Genomic DNA, 21,983 nt, shown 5'->3' with positions numbered 1-21,983 from the left:
TCCAGTGAAAGCTGGGTGACATTCGGTTCAGTGGAAGCGACGTTATTGCTAAAGTGTCAGTCAGTTTATGTCATCGGCACGAAAATGAGTTTCGCACAAACAGCTAATATCGAATTTTATTTTAAAATCGGTAAAACGTTTACCAAAACATTTGAATTGATGAAAAAAGTTTATGGCGATAATTGTCTATCTTGCGCCAGAGTTCATGACGCTTCAGAGATGGTTGTGAGGACATAAGTCCAAGCCCAAAATCAGTAATCACCGAAAACAAAATCGAAATTCTTCGTAAATTTATCAAAAATGAACCGAACTCATCGCTGAAGTATATGGAATCGGAGTTGAATATCTCCAAAACATTGATTTATGGTATTTGAACTGATCATTTGGGCTTCCGAAAAGTCTGTGTACGTGTCATTCCGCACAAGTTAACTGAGAACCAAAAATTACTCAGAATTCAACATTCGAAAGACCTCATTAAAGAGGCGAGAAAAGACGAGATCTTCCTTTACAACATTGTAACGGGTGATGAAACTTTTAACCTAAAACTATGCGTCAAAGTGCCGAATGGAAGGCCCCAGACGAGCTACCACCCAAAAACTCGCATTTGGAGAAGTTAAAAATCAAGTCGCTGCTCATTTGTTTTTACCATTCCAAGCGAATTGTCCACAAAGAGGTTGTGCCAACGGGCCAAAGCATCAATGCAATTTTCTATCTTGGCGTTTTGAAGCGTTTGTTGCATCGCATTCGTCGAATTCGCTCTGAATACCGCGAAGGAGGAAGCTGGCGCTTATTGCATGATAATGCACCACCTCATCGTTTCACTTTTGTGACTGATTTTTTTACTAGAAATCGTATTTAAACCATCAATCACTCACCGTATTCGCCCGATATAGCTCCCTGTGACTTCTACCTATTTAGAGAATTGCATTTGGCCATGAAAGGAAAACGTTTTGCGTCCGTAGAAGCCATACAAATGTCTTGGACGTCCGACATCCTTAAGACCATGCCGGGTTCCGGTGAATGACCTGAAACACTCTTTCGAAAAAGCTTTTAGATCGCACTAAACAGTTTATCGAGGCCAGACGGAACTGTTTTGAACAAATCAACTCGAAGTTATCAGAACAAAGCTTCTCCCGTTTCTATTTTAGCTCAGTCTTATTTATTTTGAACTTCGCCTTGTATTTAATATGATAAAATTTATTGATTTGCTTCCATTTTTTGTGGAGTTAGAGCTTTCGCACAGCTGTTTTGTCAAGCTGGTGTACGCTATTACATTAAAATCAGCTGCACAACTTTCACCCTCAATTTTTGTAGTGGGTAGAAAATTTAGCACTTTTGCCCGGTTAAGGTGCAAAATTTTGAGAAAAGAACACGAAAGTTAAACAGCCTCAAGTGCACAGCAGAGTAAATGCAACACTGTAACGGCAAAATAAAATGATATTGGTATAGCATTTTAGCATTTCTTGCTATTCTGCCCTTGTGCAAATCATAGAGAGGCCCCCGGCAGTGCATCGCAAAGTGTTAGGTTAAGCTGCCCACTTAATATAAAAAACAACTTTGCTTTAGGGGGATATCCATATGTACGTATGTATATTTGTACAGCATTAGCCATGTTGTTGATTTTCTAAAAAAAACCACCCGCCGCACCCAAGTCCACCACCGCAACGCTGAAAAAACTCAAAGGCCACAGCGCATGCAGCCTTGGCGGATGCACTTCCTATTAACGATATTTAATTTCTCTTTTGGATAATTTTATTTTTGCATCTGATTTTTAAATTACCAAAAGCAAATTGCGTGGCAACATTAAACCGGAATTAATAAATGAAATCGCCGAGTTGGCAGTTGATAGTCGTTTTTTTAATTGCTTATATAAGTGTCGAGTATGCACACGTGTGTGTGTGTGTGCGTCTATATTTGTTTGAATGTATGTATGCGTAGGTCGGTGTAACTGTTTTTAATTAACTTTATAGGCGAGCGCATTGTGTAATGCAAAAATTTGCTGCAAAATAGACTGCTTTGCTGCAAGCGTTGCCAAACAAATAAAAATTCTCAAATGCAAATACGAGTAAATAAAAAGTTGCGGAAAACGGATGCAAAATGTACGTACAGTTACATAATCGGAAATTTATCAAAAACAAAACCTTATTTTTTATTTTGCACGAACACTGCAATTAAGTATGGAAATTTTTGTAGCGAGAATGAAAACACGGCGAAAAAATTAGGTTTGGTTTTTGTGTAGAGAAATTAGAAATTTTAATTGAATGCAAGCGAATAGCAATTGGAAATTGAAAGGTTCTATGACGGGTACGAAAAACAAAAGAAAAAAAACATATGTAGAAAAAAAAAACAAAAAAAAAAATATATAAAATTTAAATCTTTAATAATAGGGACTAAGGCTATTGTTTTGAAATATGTATGTGTTATGGCAAATGTTTATAGCGGTCGCTATTCGGCAGGCAAAAACAAACCTTCGAATTTCATATGTTTTTTTTCTCCTTGCTTACTATTTTCGGGAGCATAGGGCCTCGACAAGACTCTACCATCGTACACGGTTCTGTGCTGTTGTTTCCGCACCGTCCCACGAGATGTCGGCATCTGGTAGTACGCGCAGCATCGACCTTCTCCAAGTGTTTTTTTGGACAACCGCGACCTGTGCTCCTGTGCTCCCTTGCGGGTTCCAGTCTAGTGCCATTCTCGTGATGCTATCTGGTGGTTTTCTCAATGTGTGACCTATCCATCGTCACTTTCTGTGTTTGATTCATACACACTTTGTGTTTTTTTTCCATTATCTCTTACTATAAAATGCGACTCTGTCGACTCTATTCAAATATGGCAGATACAGTGCCAACTCAATTCTCGCACGTATTGAAAACCGCGCTCGGTGCAAGTTTCGAGGTTGTCTCAAGTACTGAAGTTTGTTTTATTTTGTTTTGCATACAAATTTAAATAGTTTTTTACTAATAGCAATCGAAATTTTTGACAATGCAAACGGCCGCCGTAATCGAATGGAATGGTGCGTGACTGCGCCAAAATGTAGAAGAAGTTTCTTTTTATAAACGGGCGCTCCTCGGCAGGCAATGGCAAACCTTCGAGTGTATTTCTGCCATAAAAAATCTACGGTTCGGAGTCAGCTTGAAACTGTGGGTCAATCCATTTGTGGAACAACTTCAAGGTGCACGCCGCAAATAGGAGAAAGACATCTGCCAAACACCCAAAAAGGGTGTAAGCGCCCATTATATGTAATATAATAGGACTATGAATAAGTTCGTGCGGTTTTACAACAGATGGCGTAACTTGATTATTATTCCATCGATCCACATTTCCAAACATTCATTGGAGAGCTACTGTCGTAAGGCACAAACGTCAGTATAAGTTTTTTATTTGAAGCGTAAACAACAATATTTTTACCACACTTGAAAATGTCGAATTTCGTGCCAAATAATGTGTTTTTGCGGGGAATTCTTCTTCATTATTTTAATATGAAGAAAAAAGCAGCCGAAAGTCATCGTATCTTGGTGGAAGTTTATGGTGAGCATGCTCTAGCTGAGCGAACGTGCCAGAAGTGGTTTGCACGCTTTAAAAGTGGTGATTTTGGCTTGGAAGACGAAGAACGCGAGGGTGCGCCGCCAAAGTTCATGGATACCGAATTGGAGGAATTGCTCGATCAAGATCCGGCTCAAACGCAAGAAGAGGTTGCAAAAACTTTGGGAGTTGATCAATCAACCATTTCCAAACGTTTAAAAGCCATGGGAATGATCCGAAAGGTAGGCCATTGGGTGCCGTATGAATTGAAGCCAAGAGACGTTGAACGCCGTTTTATGGCATGCGAACAACTGCTTCAACGGCACAAAAGAAAGGGTTTTTTGCATCGAATTGTGACTGGCGATGAAAAGTGGGTCCATTACGACAATCCAAAACGTCGGGCAACGTATGGATACCCTGGCCATGCTTCAACATCGACGTCGGCGCAGAATATTCATGGCCTGAAGGTTATGCTGTGTATCTGGTGGGACCAGCTGGGTGTTGTGTATTATGAGCTACTGAAACCGAATCAAACGATTACGGGGGATGTCTACCGACGACAATTGATGCGTTTGAGCCGAGCACTGCGAGAAAAACGGCCGCAATACGCCGATAGACACGACAAAGTTATTTTGCAACATGACAATGCTCGGCCACATGTTGCACAAGTGGTCAAAACATACTTAGAAACGCTCAAATGGGATGTCCTACCCCACCCGCCGTATAGTCCAGACCTTGCGCCATCCGATTACTATCTCTTCCGATCGATGCAACATGACCTGGCTGACCAGCACTTCCGTAATTACGATGAAGTCAAAAAATGGATCGATTCGTGGATTGCGGCAAAACCGACCGAATTTTTCACAAAGGGAATCCGTGAATTGCCAGAAAGATGGGAAAAAGTAGTAGTAAGCGATGGACAATACTTTGAATATTAAATTTGTAACCATTTTACGTCAATAAAGTTTCAAATTTCGAAAAAACCGCACGAACTTATTCATAGTCCTATTATAATCCAATTTTTTTTGTTTATACGATATTAATACACTTTAAAGCGATAAGTTTAATTTGAAATTAAAGAAATTTTTGACTTTGGTTTGTTTTGTACACACTCGCTTTTTCAGTAGCACACTGTTACTGAGTTTCTGGGTCTCTGCAGTGTCCTATCATCACTTGAGCAAACATTGTTTCCATTTTTCCAATCCAAGCATTTTGTTTTTTGCTTGTTTGTCGGGATAGACGAGCAGCTACAGCACTCAGACACAATTAAGTCCATTGCACTAAACTCTGACCGGATTCAGATCGCGTAAAAAACTTCATCATGGACTGTCAATTTATTTAATTTCGAGTTATTTTTGGTCTATGCACGTCAAGATCTTTTTAGCTAATACATTAATGGAATTTTCCGCTTTTAATTTGTTCAGTACGTCAGCTTTTTCTTTAATGTACGCAGCGTAAATTTTGCCATTGTGAGACCACACCGCGCGAAAGTTAACGCAAACTGTCATTTCGCCTGAAAATGAATAAGACGGTACTTCCGCTAAATTCATTCAGCTGATACAAATTAAAAAATGAGAAAGACAAACGAATCACCGAGGTACACATTTTCTAATGTCGCAAGCACTATATAGGTTAGGTTAGGATAGGTTGAAGCGGCTGTCCGCTGGAGGACACACCACTCAGGCTCATGGCCCATTGTGATGCCACGTAGGGAACTAGCCCTTAGCCCTTATCCCTCCTAAAATCAATGTGTACTAGAGCGAACAGAGCCGAGATCTTCTAATTCATCAAAGAATTTTTCACCCAAAATGGCGAGTCTACGTCTGTATAGAGCAGAACAGTGACACAGAAGGTGTGGGATCGTCTCTACATCTTCCTCGTCTAGACAACTTCTGCAGAAGTCATGTGTTTGCACACCCATTCTCTGGGCGTTTAGCATTGAGAGTTGACCACAGCTGTCGTGCGAATTTGCAAGTGGCTTCATTACGCCATCTTTCATTTGCTACTCTTATAATTTCCTCGCGGATACGTAGTTTACATGTTTGTATGGTATACCTACATATATCATTGTCTATGTACTCATCAGCCAATTTGGTACCGATTTTCGATAGTTCATCGGCTCTGCAGTTCCCCTCAATGTCACAATGGCCAGGGACTCATGTTATCATTAGGTGAAATGACTCCGCCATCTCGTTAAGAGGATTGCGGCTTTTCATGGCTACCTTGGATGTTGTCGACTGTTTTATGAGGGATTTTATCGCCGACTGGCTATCAGTGAAAATGAAGATATCGTCTCCAGGTATCGCATCACACTGTACCAGTGTCACGGCTTTCATTATTGCCATCAGTTTAGCCTGAAAGACACTACAGTAGTCGGGAAGTCGAAAACTGAAGAACATCCCCAGATGCTCGGAATATACACCTCCGCCCACCCTGCTCTCGAGCTTTAAGCCATCTGTGTATACATGGATCGACTCGCCCTGTCTTACCGCGTCGCGTTCCCACTCTTCCCTCGTAGGTGGGACGGTCGCGAACGTTGTAGTGGCAAGTATAGGAGGGACTGTATAGTCCACCTGTCCGGGAAGCCCCAAAGTGCCAAAGTGGATTTTGCCGTGGCCATAGTCTGTGCTTGACCGCTTACTTAAAGTGCTCAGAGGGAAGTTTAGTATCACATGCAGTGCCTTCGATGGTGTGGTTGACATTGCACCGGTTATAAGAACAGATGCAAGTCTTTGGACCCTCTCAACTCTTTTAATGTTCACGCCCTTCTCCAAGGCATTTCACCAAATTGCAATACCGTAGTAGAGAATTGGTCGAATTACTGCTGTCTACAACCAGTGTATCATTCTGGGTTTCAAACCCCATTTTTGCTCAATGAGCCTCCCGAAGTACAGCGTCGTCGTAACTTTGCGTACTCTATCTGCGACTGTGAGCGCCCAATTTAGCTTCCTATCCAGTACAAGTCTTGGTTATTTAGCACTTTCTGTTACCTTAAGGGGTTTTCCCTCCAAAAGGTATTTGTTGAAGAGGAGGTGTTTTATGTTTTCTATGAATAGTATCAGTCCCGATTTTTCTGGATTTACTTCTACTCCTCGACTTTTGCAGTTGTTTTCACAGTGCAAGCAAATGTAATTACATAAAATGAAAAAAAAGCATGCAATTCGTGTAAATATGTAACCGTAAACTAATGTATGTGAAAAAAGCAACAACAAAAAAACTGTATTATGAAAACGGATAATAAATTAATGGTAAACGTAAAGTTCGCAAATTCTACTATTCTCTCTTTTTTTTTATCAGATTAATTTTTCGTAAGTGCTTTCCAGATGATAAATGCACCCCATTTCCTTTATTTTGTCAAGGCAAACTTTACAATTTGTGCCAATTTGAATTTTGATCAAACATTCAGTTGCTATAAAAATAAGAATTATAATGCTGGGCTTTATTTTTACAAAATGTTCTATGAGCACACAACCAATTGTACTTTATTTTTGAAAAAAAAAAAATTAAATTTTCAATTAAATTAAAATTTTAAACAATTTTAAAGTTTTTTTTAACAATTTTTTTACAATTTTTTTTTTTCTTCTTTTTTACTTTTAATTTTTAAACAATTTTGCTATTTAAATTTTCTTTCCTATTTTCAGGAGGAATTGTCAACTAAATGGGCTGAAATCGCCGCTGAAGTAAGTGAAGCGCTCACCACTGAGGTCCAGTTGCCAGAGGAAGAGCAACCATTGCCATTCGATGCGGCAGCAGAGAAAAGCATCGATGATCAAAAGTAAGATATTTGGAATTTGTGAATCAAATTTTCTTAAAGTTAGTTCTTGTACAGTTTTAAACACGTGTATGTGTGTATGCTTGTGTTTATTAGAAACTTCGTGTGAATACTTTGATGCATGCAAAAGGTTTGGATTTTTTTCCATTTACAGTCTGTTACATAAGAGCGTGGTCATTGTTACACGTAGATAAAAAATCAGAGCGTCCTGTTTATTTTTCTATGACATAGAGCGCACCTCAGTCCTTCATGCTTTTTTTAAAAAGTAAGCTGTCTGTCAAATTTAGTCTTCAATTGAGTGGTTTTTCGAAATGAGTGCTGTTTACGCCTCCCGCTTTGAGGCGATTTCTCTATGTTTGCATGAAAAAGGACCCAAATTAACGCAAACTGCTGCTGCGAAATATAGGGGAAAGACGAAGCAGTTCGTCAGCAAGTGGATAAATCGCTATAAAAAGGTCGGTAGCGTTGAAGATTTTCTTGATCGCGGAAGTGCAAGCAAAGTCTCAAAAAAAGACGGAAAAAGATTCTCGCATTGTTCTCGAAAGATCCAGCTTTGACTTTACATGGAGCTGCTGCAAATTTGAAAGCAAAAGGTTTTGACTTATCTTACGGAACGATTCGTAGGCACTTGCTTGCTAATAAACTGAAATATCGTAGTACTTTGGAAAAACCAACGTTGAGTGCAAAACACGTTGAAAAACGAGTGGAATGGCCGAAGGAAAACTTGGACGGTTGGAGCAACGTAATTTTTTGTGATGAATCCTCCTTCTGGGCATTTCCGAGCATTAAATTCGCCTGGGCAATCTGAACCAGTAGGATGCTTCAACGGACTGTTAAACACCCCGTCAAGGTCCATGTTTGGGGGTGCTTCTCAAACAAAGGTTTCGGTACTTTGTTCTTATTTACCGAGAATTTAAATGCCGAAAAAATTAATAAAATATACCAAAAGGCTACCATCTGCTAGACAATGGTATATCAAGAAAAATGAAAGCTGGATCCTTCAAGAGGACAACGATCCGAAACATCGGAGTCGAGCGTGAAGCGAGTGGAAGGCGCAAAACGGAGATTGGCCATCTCAGTCACCAGATGTAAATCCCATAGAAAATGTGTGGGCTCCGATGAAAATACAGCTTCACAGACGCAAGCCATGTAATTTAGATCAACTTTCTCGACAAATTCGGAAAATTTGTAGGTCTTTTCCGGTAGAATATGCAGAAAAACTAGTAGAAATTATGCCCCGACGGTGCAAGGCCATAATTGGCAATGCAGGACATTGGACTTGCTACTGAGGTATTTGCATTGAGTATTCAGTATTGCGAATTTTCGAAAAATCAATTGTTGTTATTATTTAACAGTGACCACGCTCTTATGTAACAGACTGTACACAAAATGTGATATACAGCTCTAGGAAATTTTATTTTTTTCCAAATTTTGAATTTATTTATTAATTTTTAATTGAAATAATTTTTTTGTATAAAAAGTTCCTTTTATAACAAAACGCAAACTAATCAAAGCATCAAACTGTGTACAATTCGACAAATTTTCATAAAAAATTACAAGGTTTTCCTTAAAATTTCAAAATTTTTTATCAGAATCAAAAGTTAGGTAGGCAGTTTTATAGATCATTAAATTTTAGTATAATAAAGTGCAAGTTTAAACTGGTTTAAACTTCTCGTTCATTTTTGGTATTTTTTCCTTGACGCTGTTGCCTATTTTCTCTAATAAAAAACTTCCGTGGATTTGTTATATGGCGAAAATGCGCAACACTGTAAAGAAAAAAAATGTTTTGACGGTATATTTTAGCACCTTCAAACTTCCACTTTGTTATATTAAAATTTAATGATCTATAAAATTTTTTTTTTTTTTTAATTTCAAAATTTTTATAAAAATTTAAAAATTTTTTATCAGAATTAAAAAAAAAAATTCGGCATACACTTTTATAGGTCATTAAATTTTAGTATAATTAAGTACAAGTTTAAAAAGGCTTAAAATTATCGTTGATTTTTGGTACGTTTTACTTGACGCTGTTGCCTATTTTCTCTAATAAAAAAATTTTGTGGGCTTGTAGTATAAAAAAAAAAGAAATGCGCAACAGCATCAAGGAAAAAAAACTAATTACGCCAATTTTTTTTATCAACTACAAACTTGCACTTTTATATTAAAATTTAATGAAATATAAAACTGTGTTATCTTTATTTAACTCTGATTAACATTTTTTAAATTTTTATGAACATTTGTCGAATTTTAGTCCAAACTTGGATTATTATGGTCTTTGTTATAAAATGAACTATATTTTTGTAAAAAAATAATTTAAATTAAAAATCAAATAAACAAATAGTCAGAAATTGTCGAAATATTTTTTCGAATTTTTTTTAAGTCTGAATAAAAATTTACTTAATTTTTCAAATTTTTTATAAAGTTTGCGCCTAGGAGCAGTGCAGACAATGAGAACGATGAGAATGAAAATAGAAATAAGGAGTCTGTTCTTCCAATAAGCAACGGAACGATAACAACCTACCGGGAGAAATAATTCCCTCAGAAGAGCTGAGGTTCCATTAGATTTGAGTATTGAACGACCCAACGCAGACCAATGTATATCTGGAAACACTGGGCGTGGGGTGAAGAGTGCGGACCAGAACAAAACTGAATTTATTTTTGTAAAGGGGTGATATTTGTGATGAAAGCCATCAGCCAGCCAGGTCAACCTAACCTTTGTAAAGGTGGACGAATTCGGTATTTCCAAAAACCAAGTCAGCAAAAAGAGATATTTAATAGTTCAGTGTCAGTGTGAATGTGAAAAGGCAATGATGTGTGGAAAAGTTCTCGTTGTTTGACCGCCCCATTAACTGGGTATTTACGAAAATGTACGTTTTGATCTTTAAACCAAAGCGGTTTTTGTTTAAATCATGATTTTTGGATAACTTTAACCTCAGATTGGGTGAACCTACTTAATTATGTAGCGCTACAACGGTTTTGGCCGAATCCAAAATGATGCGCCCGCTATTTCTGCCTTGCGCTCGTTTGGGGCCGGTTGAAAATCTCAAGTGAAGGCAGGCCGCACTGCAGCACTTGGTTCTTCCAACGGAGATGTGGTCTTCCTCTGCCACGCCTTCCTTTTTGGGGTACCATGTCGTAAATTCGCCTAACTGGAGCGTCTCACTGTTCCACCGTATGCGGTACCTCTCACTACCGCGGAGGCTCCCAACATTTTTTCATTTGCGCCATATAACAGTAGGGGAATGATGAGCGTTTTGTACAGTGTCAGTTTGGTACTTCGAGAGAGAGAGCTATACTTCTTAATTGCCTACCGAACCCAAAGTAACACCTGTTGGCAAGAGTTATTCTCCGTTTGTCTTCAGGCTGACGTCATTTCTGTTGTTAATGCTCGTCCCAAGGTAGACAAAGTCATATGCGACTTCGAATTTTTGGTTGTCAACACTGACATATTGTCCAAGGCGTGAAGACTCCTTGTGTGTTGACAGCAGGTACTTTGTTTTACCCTAATTCACCGCAAGACTCATATTGCTCGCCTCTCTCTTTAAACTGGAGTGTGCCGAGCATACAGCGCGGTCGGTTTCGTCGATAATGTCGATGTTGTCGGCGTATGCCGAAAATTATGGTAACCGTGCAGTGTAACTACTCTTGGTTTTCAAGTATCTTATCCCAAGACGAGAATCAATGTTCACAATTACCTCACTGGCGTAAATATGAACTTAGGGTTAATTAGGAACAGTCATTTTAAAGTTCCTTAACTGCAATGTTTTAGGGTTACAAACAGAGTAATGAAACATTCGGTTTTGATGACTTTCCAGAACTTCTTCATGGATGAAAGACTTCTGTTAGTATTTGAAATTTATAAAAATTGTTCATAATTACCCCAGCTGGCCCTTTCTTGTTTAGCAGACTGTTTCTTTCACCCTGCCTTTAAAAATAAGTTTGCAGTACTCGATGTTCCAGATAGCTGGATGAAGTGACATTATGGCTCAAACTGCCTAAATGGACTAATTATGATTTAGCATTGACTCTAAATTCGTACAATAATTCAATTCAACTTCATCCTTGGTCCATTGAGGATACGACTATATTAATTTACTGAAATTCTGTTTTATCCAAACTTAAACACATCTCTAGCAGTTAACTCACATTCTCGTTTATTTTTTGATTTTTTCCCCTGAAATCTGATTCTGCCTGCATCCTACGAACATTTGACCTATGCTAAGCGTCTATGGAAAAGGCAAACACGCTCAGCATTTCCTTAATAACATCCCGTTCACATTTTACATGCTTCGTATTTCTTTTGTTTCCCTGCTCAACATTCACTTCATACCACTGCAATACGAGTATGCCCGGTGATGATGCCTTAAGCCAAACACATACATACATATATGGTATACCTAGTAAGTGTATTGCTTTTCATGATTGCTTAATTCTTGTAAGGCTTTGGCAACTATTTGCCTTCGTTCCCTCTTAGCAGTTCGATAGCAATACTTTGGCTTTTCGACGAATTTTTTGCTGAATTTCTAAGTTAATTTTTTAGTAGCCTACAGTAGTAGCTGTGTTTGATTTGTGTAGATGAAACAGAAAATCAATCCGTCCTTAAGCTTTTCCTTTTTTCTTCATACACAAACACATAAATAAACAAGTAGCCTTATGCTATATATACATCTTCATAACTACAGGATGTCGCCATAAAAATAATTTCACTGTAAAAAGTGACATATTGTTTTCGTTTTCGGATTATTTATGTAACAGAGTAAATTTGTAATAAAAAAATAATCGAGAGCTTGTTTGAGCGTGTCCGGGAAAAGAATATATCCGCGGTAAGGCACGCCTGTCGTAAGAGTCGACTACAATCCGTGAAAAGAGGAACGGGCTCGGCTCGAAAGGCCTCATATACCCCGAGTACTTCCAACGGCAGGGCTGTAAAGCTCACCTGTAAAGCTCCTGATTACGGTATACTGGGAAAATTAGCCTATCAGTCATTTCGGTGAGGTGTCACCCTCCTGAGGTGATAGAATACTACTTTCACCCGCCCATAGACTTCTCAAGCTAAGAATAGTTTCCATTTTATTATATAATATATTAATTTTTTTTTTTATATTAAGAAGTGTATGGGCTGGTGAAAGTATTATTTAACACCTCAGTACGGGTGACACCTCACCGAAATGTCTGATAGGCTAATGCTCCAATCGCCTCCGTTCCGTTAAAACTCTGGCAAGCCTTCGGGTACGTTCCTTGCATGTCACTATTAAGTTGGTGGTGCAGGCTCAGTTGAGAAATCCTGACTAGTTTCCGTCCGGGCTCTGATCTCTATTGCCCATGAAGCTTAAAGCCAACCCTCACATTACCTGCCTGCTCGCATAGATAACCATGGGTACACTTAGAAAAACTGCACTTTCGTGTAAGGATAGCGGCCTGAAGTCGGGACTCAAAAGAATTGAGTATGAATACCCAAAAACAAAAACAAATCACCGAGTAAAGAACAGAAGAAGGAATCAGAGATAGTCGAAATGGCAACGTGGATCCAAGAGCAGCCTTTAGAAGAAGTTCTACTTACTGCTAAGATCCCCGCCGACAAAGAACGCACCAACACCTTAATGTACTATATGTACATGAAGGACATATAGGTACGACTTTTTTTAATTGGCGCTGAATTCGCCTAAACGATTTAGGGCAATATTCCAAAAGGAATCCAAGTGCTTATCCTCTGGGCCTTTCTCACACAAGCATAGGCGAATACGTCCTCCTCTGCTGCTGCGCGGTACTTTACTTTGCTGTGGCTAAATGATGATGCCGATGACAATGCAAAGCTTATCCTCTTAATCCTATGTTCTGCCGTAGTCTCTGTCGCAAATGCGTCAGTCTGAGACTTTTTTTTGTTGTTTTCGAGGTTTACGACAGAAAAAATCCAAATGCCGTCCAATCTTATGCTTTTCCTCAATTCAAGAGGACGATGAGAGACCTAAGTATAAAGTGTATATTTTTTGTGAAGTAATAAAAGTTCGCGGAAGGTAGGCCCCTGGTAGAGCAAGATATTAAACTTGAGAGTAAAACTAATTGCTTTTATTTAGAACAAAATCTAAGGAAACTTTACGATTTTTTTATTTATTATATATCTATAAAATCATTCAATAAAACTCCGCCTAGCTGAAATGACCTCCAGGATCCGGGTCCGGAAACAATTACATGCCCGAACCAAATGCTTCTTCTTCATATTGACCATAACGATAATTAATTGTAGCGTTCGGTGAACAAATGGAGTTATGAGGAGGCTTATTGGTTTCACGCTCAACTACGCCCCATGCGTAGTTCGGGCTGTTAAGGTATAGGAATTTATTCGGTCATAAGTTCGGAGTTATGTGGTGAAGCAGCAGAGTCGTACTGAAAGATGCATGAGCTGTCACCGGCTACGCTATCAATCCATAACTGGAAACTTCGTGTTCATGACAACAGGAACCTCTATAGGATTGAAACATAGCTATCTCTCATTTCTGTCATCTGCGGCTGGTCTTTTGGTCTTGGCTAAAATGTGTTTCATCAGAAAAAACCATAACATCTCATGCGCTTCAGTGTCTTTAATTTTGTTTAGGATGCGTTTTGATCGGATAACTCGCCGTTCTCGTGTTTGGTCCGACATAAACTGCCTTATACCGGAGATCTGCATAGACAACTTGACAAATAAGACCCGCAGAAACATCAAACAGATTAGCCATGACCGCCTGATGATTGCAGTTTACGGCGAACCTTAATAACGAATAAGCGAACGATAACTGCATGTCTCTTCAGTTCTTGAGTTAGGTTGTAGTCCTCCATGTCTTATCTGAAAAAAGAGCAAAAATAAAAATAATGGCTTAGGAAGTAATTATTAATTTGATTTAATTAAGGCAATAATATTATATCATCCATACTCGGTATATTAGCTTTCCAATTAAGACGGCGAATGGCATACCCAGAATAACTTTTATTGTTTTTTCTTGAGGAAAGCCGGCTATAGTGTGAATCCCAGCTTATTCTATGGGTTGGATCTAACAAAGGAGAAGTATAGATTTTCTTCGCAGGACGTCTTCTCTGTGCAATTGTCTGGTCCGTCTCAAGTAGCATTGATTGGCAAGAGCATTTTTTCATATTATAAGTACACTATGCACCATATACAACCATCCATGCGCATTCTGCTGCCTTCACTCCTTGTCATTTATGTTTGATACAGTTGTATCCATAGCTCTTCCTTCATGTTGGTCATACGTCTATAGTTCTAGCCTTCGTATGCAGCTTAACCTAGAATAACTAAATTGGATTCAGAGCTGGAAAGTGGATAAATGTTCCATCATTCTACTGCATTTACTGATGCTTCTTTCTTCCTTCTTCTCTCCACGTAATTCTCGGAATGCCCTGTGCGGGTTTTTGTCCAGAATTTCTTCGATTTGTCATTGATGGCCAGCCAAACAGAACTGAACTATTAAAATATAATCTCCTCCTTGCTTCACTTTACCCCAAAAATAATCATCAACTCAAATTTCGAAGTCTCATACCAAAAGACTTTGCTTCAACTGTTTACTGTTCAGTTTTTGTACCTTTTAGCTCAGTCTCATTTTTTTCTTTTGTTCTGCAATTGGAAAGGTGTTTTTTCATTTCGAAATTTCTCTCAGACCGGTTGCTTCTGTTTATTCCGGCTTTAGTTATTGATGCTGGTTCCTTACCTTTGCGATTTGTTGCTTTTCAACGTCGTTCACTTCGATATTTGCGGCGCTCAATTGTTGCTTCCTGTGACAATTTCACTATATAATCCACGTTTCGACCTAAGCTCGTTGCCGCTGCGCCAGTTACTTATGCCAGTTTTGTGTGTATATATAAAGTGAAGGCATCATTAAAAATGCATCCAAATATTTATGCTTTCACGAATTAAAAACAAAAAAAACATTCTGAAACCTCACTTTTAAAAGTCTGATGACTTGTGGAGATGCCAATGTGAGTAATGTCTGGCGTTCTTCGTTTTGTTCTTGTTCATCACCGATTCTGTCCGCTTTACTTTTTTTGTTCATAAATCTCGAATCGCAAGACTCAAAGCTCAACTAAATGCGTAGCAAAAGTTGTACCTGGCTGACGCTTTTATTATGGAAGAATGCAGCAACAAACCCCAACAATTAAGTCTCTATCTTTCATCTCTTTCGAATGCAGTGCCTCTCGCTTCTATAAAAAAGTCAACATAGCCGTAACCTTTGTTCGAGTTCGCGTTTTTTGTTTGCTGCGAGAATTCTGAAGTGGAGTTAAATAATGCGCTCGACAACCTCCAAGGTAGCCATGAAATGCCGCATATCTCTTAACGAGATAGCGAGTAATTTCGCTTAAGGATAATATGAGTTCCTGGCCATCGCGACATTTTACCCTCAATGCAGAGCCGATAAACTAGCGAGACTCGGCCCCAAGTTGACCGATGAGTACATAGACAATGACATAGGCATACCCTTACAAACATGTAAGCTACTTATCCTTGGAAAAATCGTAAGGAAAGCAAACGAAAGATGACGTAATGAAACCACTTGCAAAATCGCCGGTCAACTGTGGTCGCCTCTCTATGCTAAACGCACAGAATCTTTGCTAAGACAAAATAAGCACAGCCTTAGCACACTGATTTTAGTCATAAGGGGACTTTATCTAAAAGGATGGGTGTGCAAACACATGACTTCTGTAGAAGTTGTCTAGATGAGAACGAGGAGGAAGAAGAAACAATCTTGCACCTTCTGTGCCATTGTCCTGCTCGATCCAGACGGAGATTTGCCATTCTAGGCAGACAATTTTTTAACGAATTGGAAGATCTCAGTTCTGCAGAAATAGGAGCACACACTGGTTTTAGGAGAAATAGGGAAAGCTCCCCACGCGGCATCATTATGGGCTATAAGCCTGCGTGTGTCCCACAGGACAACCGCTTCAACCTAACCTAACCTCATTCATTCTGCATTTCCTTTTATTCTCAAATTATGAAATACATGAAATACAAGGTGGCGCAAAATTAATCATCTAATCTTTTTTAATAATTTTTTTACGAACTAAAGTAAAATGATTTTGAGTGATAAGGTCTTTATTTTGATCTTTACGCATTCCATAACCTGCTTGCCAGCTCTCAAATCATTTCTGGAATTCTATTTTTGAAATATCAGAGCCGTCTTCGATTTTTCCATCACTTCCTTTTGGCTGTTAAAACGCCAAAATTCTTCCCGTATGATTTTTTAACTCGATCAGACGATCAGATAGCAAAAAATCGCAGAGAGCCATATCAGGTGAATTCGATGGCTCTCGTATGGTATTCGTTTCGTTCTTGGCCAAAAATTCTTAGTGAAAAATCCACGACTAGTTTCCCCCGAAATCCTCTCCTTTTTGGCGAATTCCTTAACGTAAACGTGTCATAACGCCCAAATAACAGTCCTTATTAACTGTCAGATGTTCTGGGAAAAAATCGTGGTATACAGTAGCTTTGAGCATAGCTTTCCTTTTCGACTGAACACAACATGGTTATTTTGATCTTGGGATCATTCGGAGCTCTCGACTCGCTCGCTTGTTGTCCGTACTCATAAACCAACGTCTCGTCTCCAGTAATGCGGCAATGCGTCCGATGAATTTTTGTTGGGATTCAGCGTTGGAAATCATGTCTTTGGCGATATCAGCGCGGTCTCTGTTTTGTATGAAATTCAGATTTTTGGGACCAACTTTGCAGCAACACGGCGCAAACCCAAATCAATAACTATAAGACCCTGAACGGATCCATAGCTAATGTTCAAATCCTCTTCCAACTTTCTGATGGTTAATATTGCGGTTATTGATCAGTTTTTCTTTGACTTGTTGATGTTTTCATCAGTTTTCTATGTCGATGGTCTGTCACTACGTTCGATGGACACACGATCTTTGCTGAAGAGTGGGACCAAAAAACGTCCCAAACAGTAGGCACCAAGGAAATATAACGCCAAAAAGTAGGCAGTGTTATTTCTCACTAGAAATTAGCAACCACAAGGAACAACTCAGGAAAAATAGCCTAAAGTGTATCTAAGATATATATAAGGTATAGCTCTCTCTCTCCTTTTCCGCTACGTTATATCTTTTTTCTCTCTCGCGGAACGAAAATACCCAAAACGTTGCATGACCTTGAAATTTTACTCTCCATTCTCGCTCGTCCATCGACGCCTAAGAAGTTTCACTTCAAAAAACAGAAGTCAAATCAGTTCACTTAGTGCATCACCTGGCGTTTTCTCCAATAACTTTTTGATCAAGCTGGTATTCGTTTATCTGTAAATCCAGCTCTTACAAAGAAGTTTTTATATACTAAAGTTGTTCTAATTTTTTGTGGACCTACTGCCGTCATTTTTTCATCCTTTCCTGTGCACTTTCGGCAAATTTGGAAAATTGAATTCCTGTTATAATTTAATTGGCTTTGCTTACCTGCCAGTACGCCACCTACCTATATATCCACATACCTACATATTTACATACAAATACTGTAGTAGCCCATTGAGTAAATATAACAGCATGTACACTACAACAAAAAAGTAAACGTACCTCAGTAAAGTTCACAAATAAATTTGAAAGTTTATGGCGTCTAGCTGCTGGTGTCTTAGCTTTATGTTTACTTTTACAATTTATTCCTTTATTTTTAATTTATTTAGAAACAAAAATGTGTTCTCCATACGAGGAGGGTTCAATAAGTACCCACGTTAGAAATGAAGACACCATTTTATCAAAATCTTTTATTTTTTATTTTTCAACATAGTCCCCTTTTAGAAAGAATTTGTCGAACTCTTCAAAGTACTGCTCTATCTCAGCGCTGAATTCCTCGTTTGAACTCAATTTTTCCCCTCGACCCATTTCTTCATATTAGGGAACAAGAAAAAGTGCAGGGAGCTAGTTCAGGTGAATAGGGGTGCTATAATCAGGGTTTCAGTTAATGACATTCCTTGTTAACTCTTCGCTTCTGCGTCGGGTATGGCCAATCCAGCGCCATTTTCTTCTTCTTATCTCAAGGACCACGCGCGTTTGTTGGCTTTTGCTACATAAGTCCGCGTTTGATTTAATGTTCGGCCAGAATATTTTCCCTTCAGACAACGACTTTTGAAGACTTGCAGTACTTTATTGTTAACTTATGAGGCGTCCATACAGCAGGCCGGGTTTCACATTTGAATTGCAGATTTTCGATTTCGTGCGCTTCGAAATATGTGAAGAATTCCAAGCTGGTTCCCTTGATGTGATTTTTGATGCCTTTCGCTTGAATCAGCTGCTGCTGCTAAATATCAAAATGATTGCACATCTTTGAGTTCATCCCAATCAATTAAAAATGTGCGCGTATTTCGCGTATTCATACGCTCAGCTTTCAATTTTGAGATGTTAAACTTTAAGACGCATTTGACTGTTTATTAATTAATTTTAATTTTTTGCCACATTTTTTATAAAAATGGAGTTTGTATTAGTTAAACCTAAGTTTTAAACTTTGCGTAAAATTTGAAAAACTCAACAGATTTTCATAAAAATTTCAAATTACAATTTTTTTTTTTAAATTCTGAGTATGCAGCTTTATAGCTCATTCAATTTTGGTATAATATTGTGCCAGTTTCAAGTTGCTCTAAGTTCGCGCTGATTTTTGATAATTTTTTTGTTGACGATGTTATGCATTTGCTGCTATATAAGGAATGGTTGAAATTTTGCCTATATGGAGAAAATGTAAAAGACCACCGCAAAAAAAAAGAAAAAATCTTTTTTTTTAACTAAACTCAATGGGCTATGAAACTGTATACTTAAAATTTTGCGCAATTTTAGTATACGCTTTGAAATCAAGGAAAAAACGCGTTGATTTACAATCTTAGAAGTAGAGGCGTTGCCTACTGCCATTAATTGTTTTTTTCCGAGGAAACTTCTTCATTGAATTCCATCAAACTTACTACACATAGAGCATTTAATCTTATCCAAAACTTTTTGGAAAAAACACGCCAGATTAGGGGTTGATGCATGGGTCAGATGCATTCGGTTTGTACGCCGTCTATATGGCGATTTGTGCAAAAAAAAATTAAATCATATTATTCTTAAATTTTCATTAAAAATCTCCATAAAAGCGCGCATTTAGTTTCGATTTGAAAAACCAACTTTACTGTACGTGAAATTTTTGTAGGCACTGTAAACTTATATTCGTATGTATGTGTAAACAAGCGTGTGTATTTATTGCTGAAATCTTATTCTATCGCATGCCACCCACTAACACATTTATCCGTCCTACCTTCAGCTGTAATCCTTTGAATATCTGTAAACATTTTTATTGCATATGTGTGTGTGTGTGTGTGTATGTTTGTGAACCCTCATAGACTTTTTAGGTTTCTATGTTGTATTGTTTCTATGCCCTTCTACATTATTGTGCCGATTTTGCATTTCGTGTAGTTTAAATTAATTTTGATTTTCCTTTTATGTTTATTTTTATCTTTTTCATTTTTAAATTGGAATTTGATTTTCTCTTCTACCTTTTTAGGGAAGACTGTATGAAGCGTTTGCATCGGTTTTTGCGCGATCAGCAATTTGAAAAGGCGATTGCGCTACTGCGGGCGGCCAGGTAAGTAACTAAAAGTTTATGTTTCTTGAAACTGTGAAATTTAAATGTAAGTGTTTTTTTTTTAATAATATTTTCTTATTAATTAAATGTGTATATGCTGGATTTCATTCATCAAATTTCTGTTGCAAGGTAGTTTGTTCAGCATACCTTTAGTGTTTTTTGTTTTTGGTGGGTTAGATAGGAATCAGAATGCCTTCGCATTTGCAGCGACCGTCGTCTACTGCGTCGAGTGGCCACTAAAACAATCCCTCATCTTCTTCTGGAGACACACTCTGCCTGGTACAACTTTCTGCATTACTTCGAGAGAGCCCAGAATGGCATCCATAAAAGAAAGAAATTCTATTCACCCACGTCAGGGTCCACCATATTTGTAGCTAGCTTCATGCTATAGGCACGCCTTCTTGTGTTTCTTCGTCAAGTAGTGCATCATTGCGAGTCCTTTTCTCAAGTGTCTGTGGTGGTCGTCGGCCCGACATTTTCGGTCAGCCACCCCTGCACTGCTGCTAATAGTGATGCTCCGTCTGGTGCTGCTATGAGTGCTATTGATTGCTGCCGTGCGTTTCGCGCCCAAGCGTTATGGCGGAGACGCATTATGATTTTTGCTGCAAAAGCTCGAACTGACTCCCACTTCCCGCTGGTTGAACACATATCTCTCGTGAGGGTGTTTAAGGTTATACCTTTTGTGTTACCACCTTGCCCAACATCACTGTCTACAAGAATCTGCAGTCTAGTTGGTTGCCGCGCCAATATCGAACGAGCCCACACGGCCTGCTCACACCGCCAAAGTGTGACAGAGTAGCAAGAGGAACGTTTTTGCGTTTCGCCCTCGTCTGTTGTTGTTTTCGTTCTGTTTATGGGTCGCTGGAGAAAGTTTCGGTACGTAATCAAGCTCTTTGGCATCGAAAAATCTGCCTTCTCTGAAAAAATTTTTATACAAAAGACGGAATGTGTATTTATTCATTTGGAGGATGGCGAGATTTGTCAAAATCTTGCACTTTTGGCCTTCACAATGAGCCGATTTTGATTGCCTGCCATACTTCTATCTGATTAGGTCACTCAAACCACGTGAATTTCTGCTATGAAAAAGATTCTTTTAAAATATAAAATACAAAAATTTCACAAATCGCATGAGAAGCACCGCCAAAATACATAACACAGGATTCACACCCACGTCAACCGATTATTTTTGGATATTTTGTTTAGTCCCAAGATCACCGAGCGATTATGCACTGTGGAACTTTTTTTTAATAAATATTTATAAAGTATATGGGGGGCTCCTTATTCAAAGAGAAGCTTCCAACAGAATCTGCAAGCTGGGATGAGCCTTTCAGTGAAATCCACTTGGCTTCTAATCCTTACTTCCCCTGCACAAAGGTGTGGATAATTACTACTTGGTGGTGGTGGAGGTGTTGTCTGAATGACACAGCCCAGACCCAGTTAGCACAAAAGATGCCATTTTCACACCACGTTTGTAAAATCACGGCCTTTTATTAGTCTTGATTTGACTAGGAATCTGTCTATGTCGCCTATTTTCTTTTCTGCAATTTCCAAACATCAATCAAGTTAACCATCAAGAATTCCTCCAGCATTCGATGTTGTAGAGCCCCCAGACGTTATGTTCTTCTTGCAGCTTCTGCATCTATCGTTATACGGCTACCCCATCTTCCTGGCATGGTCTCACAAACGCCAGTGGTCGGTCTGTCTGCTCGTGGCTTTCTTAACAACTCGTCAGTTCTGGGTTTGTTTAGTTATTTTGCCGGTATCCGTGCTAGTCCATCTGTCAACGGCCTGCTTCTGGAATAGCGAGAAGATCTCACTTTTGCGCACTCCTTGGGGGAAGCTTATTTATACGGCTTCAAAATCGTTATAGGATGCCCCTGAAAGTGATGTCTATCGTGCGCGTTGAAGCATTAAGTTTTTCTTTGCATTGTCTGACGATTGTTGAATTGGTTTTAGGTGACTTTAAAGCTAAGTTTCTGCTTGACCATCTGAATTTCATAGTACTTAGCAGAAGCTGTAAAAATAGTTTGATTGCCGTTGTTGATGCTTTCTAATTATCCTGCAAGCTTCCCTTATACCGAGAACTTCTGCTTGAAAAGTAATATCCTAATT

The 21,983-nt window shown here is 38.7% G+C and overlaps 1 protein-coding gene across 1 annotated transcript in view; it reads left to right on the top strand.

Moving 5' to 3' along the window:
* Nucleotides 1–19,875, top strand: part of LOC129236331 (protein timeless homolog) — a 153,807-nt gene extending 133,932 nt beyond the window's left edge. The window contains exons 9-10 of the mRNA XM_054870660.1: nucleotides 7,164–7,297; nucleotides 19,791–19,875. Coding sequence (XP_054726635.1) covers nucleotides 7,164–7,297; nucleotides 19,791–19,875 — 219 coding nt within the window. The remainder of the gene's footprint in view (nucleotides 1–7,163; nucleotides 7,298–19,790) is intronic.
* The last annotated feature ends 2,108 nt before the right edge of the window (nucleotides 19,876–21,983 follow it).

This window comes from Anastrepha obliqua, chromosome 1 (assembly GCF_027943255.1).
Source record: "Anastrepha obliqua isolate idAnaObli1 chromosome 1, idAnaObli1_1.0, whole genome shotgun sequence".
Taxonomy (NCBI): Eukaryota; Metazoa; Arthropoda; class Insecta; order Diptera; family Tephritidae; genus Anastrepha; species Anastrepha obliqua.
This window is presented reverse-complemented; position numbering and strand designations above follow the sequence as displayed.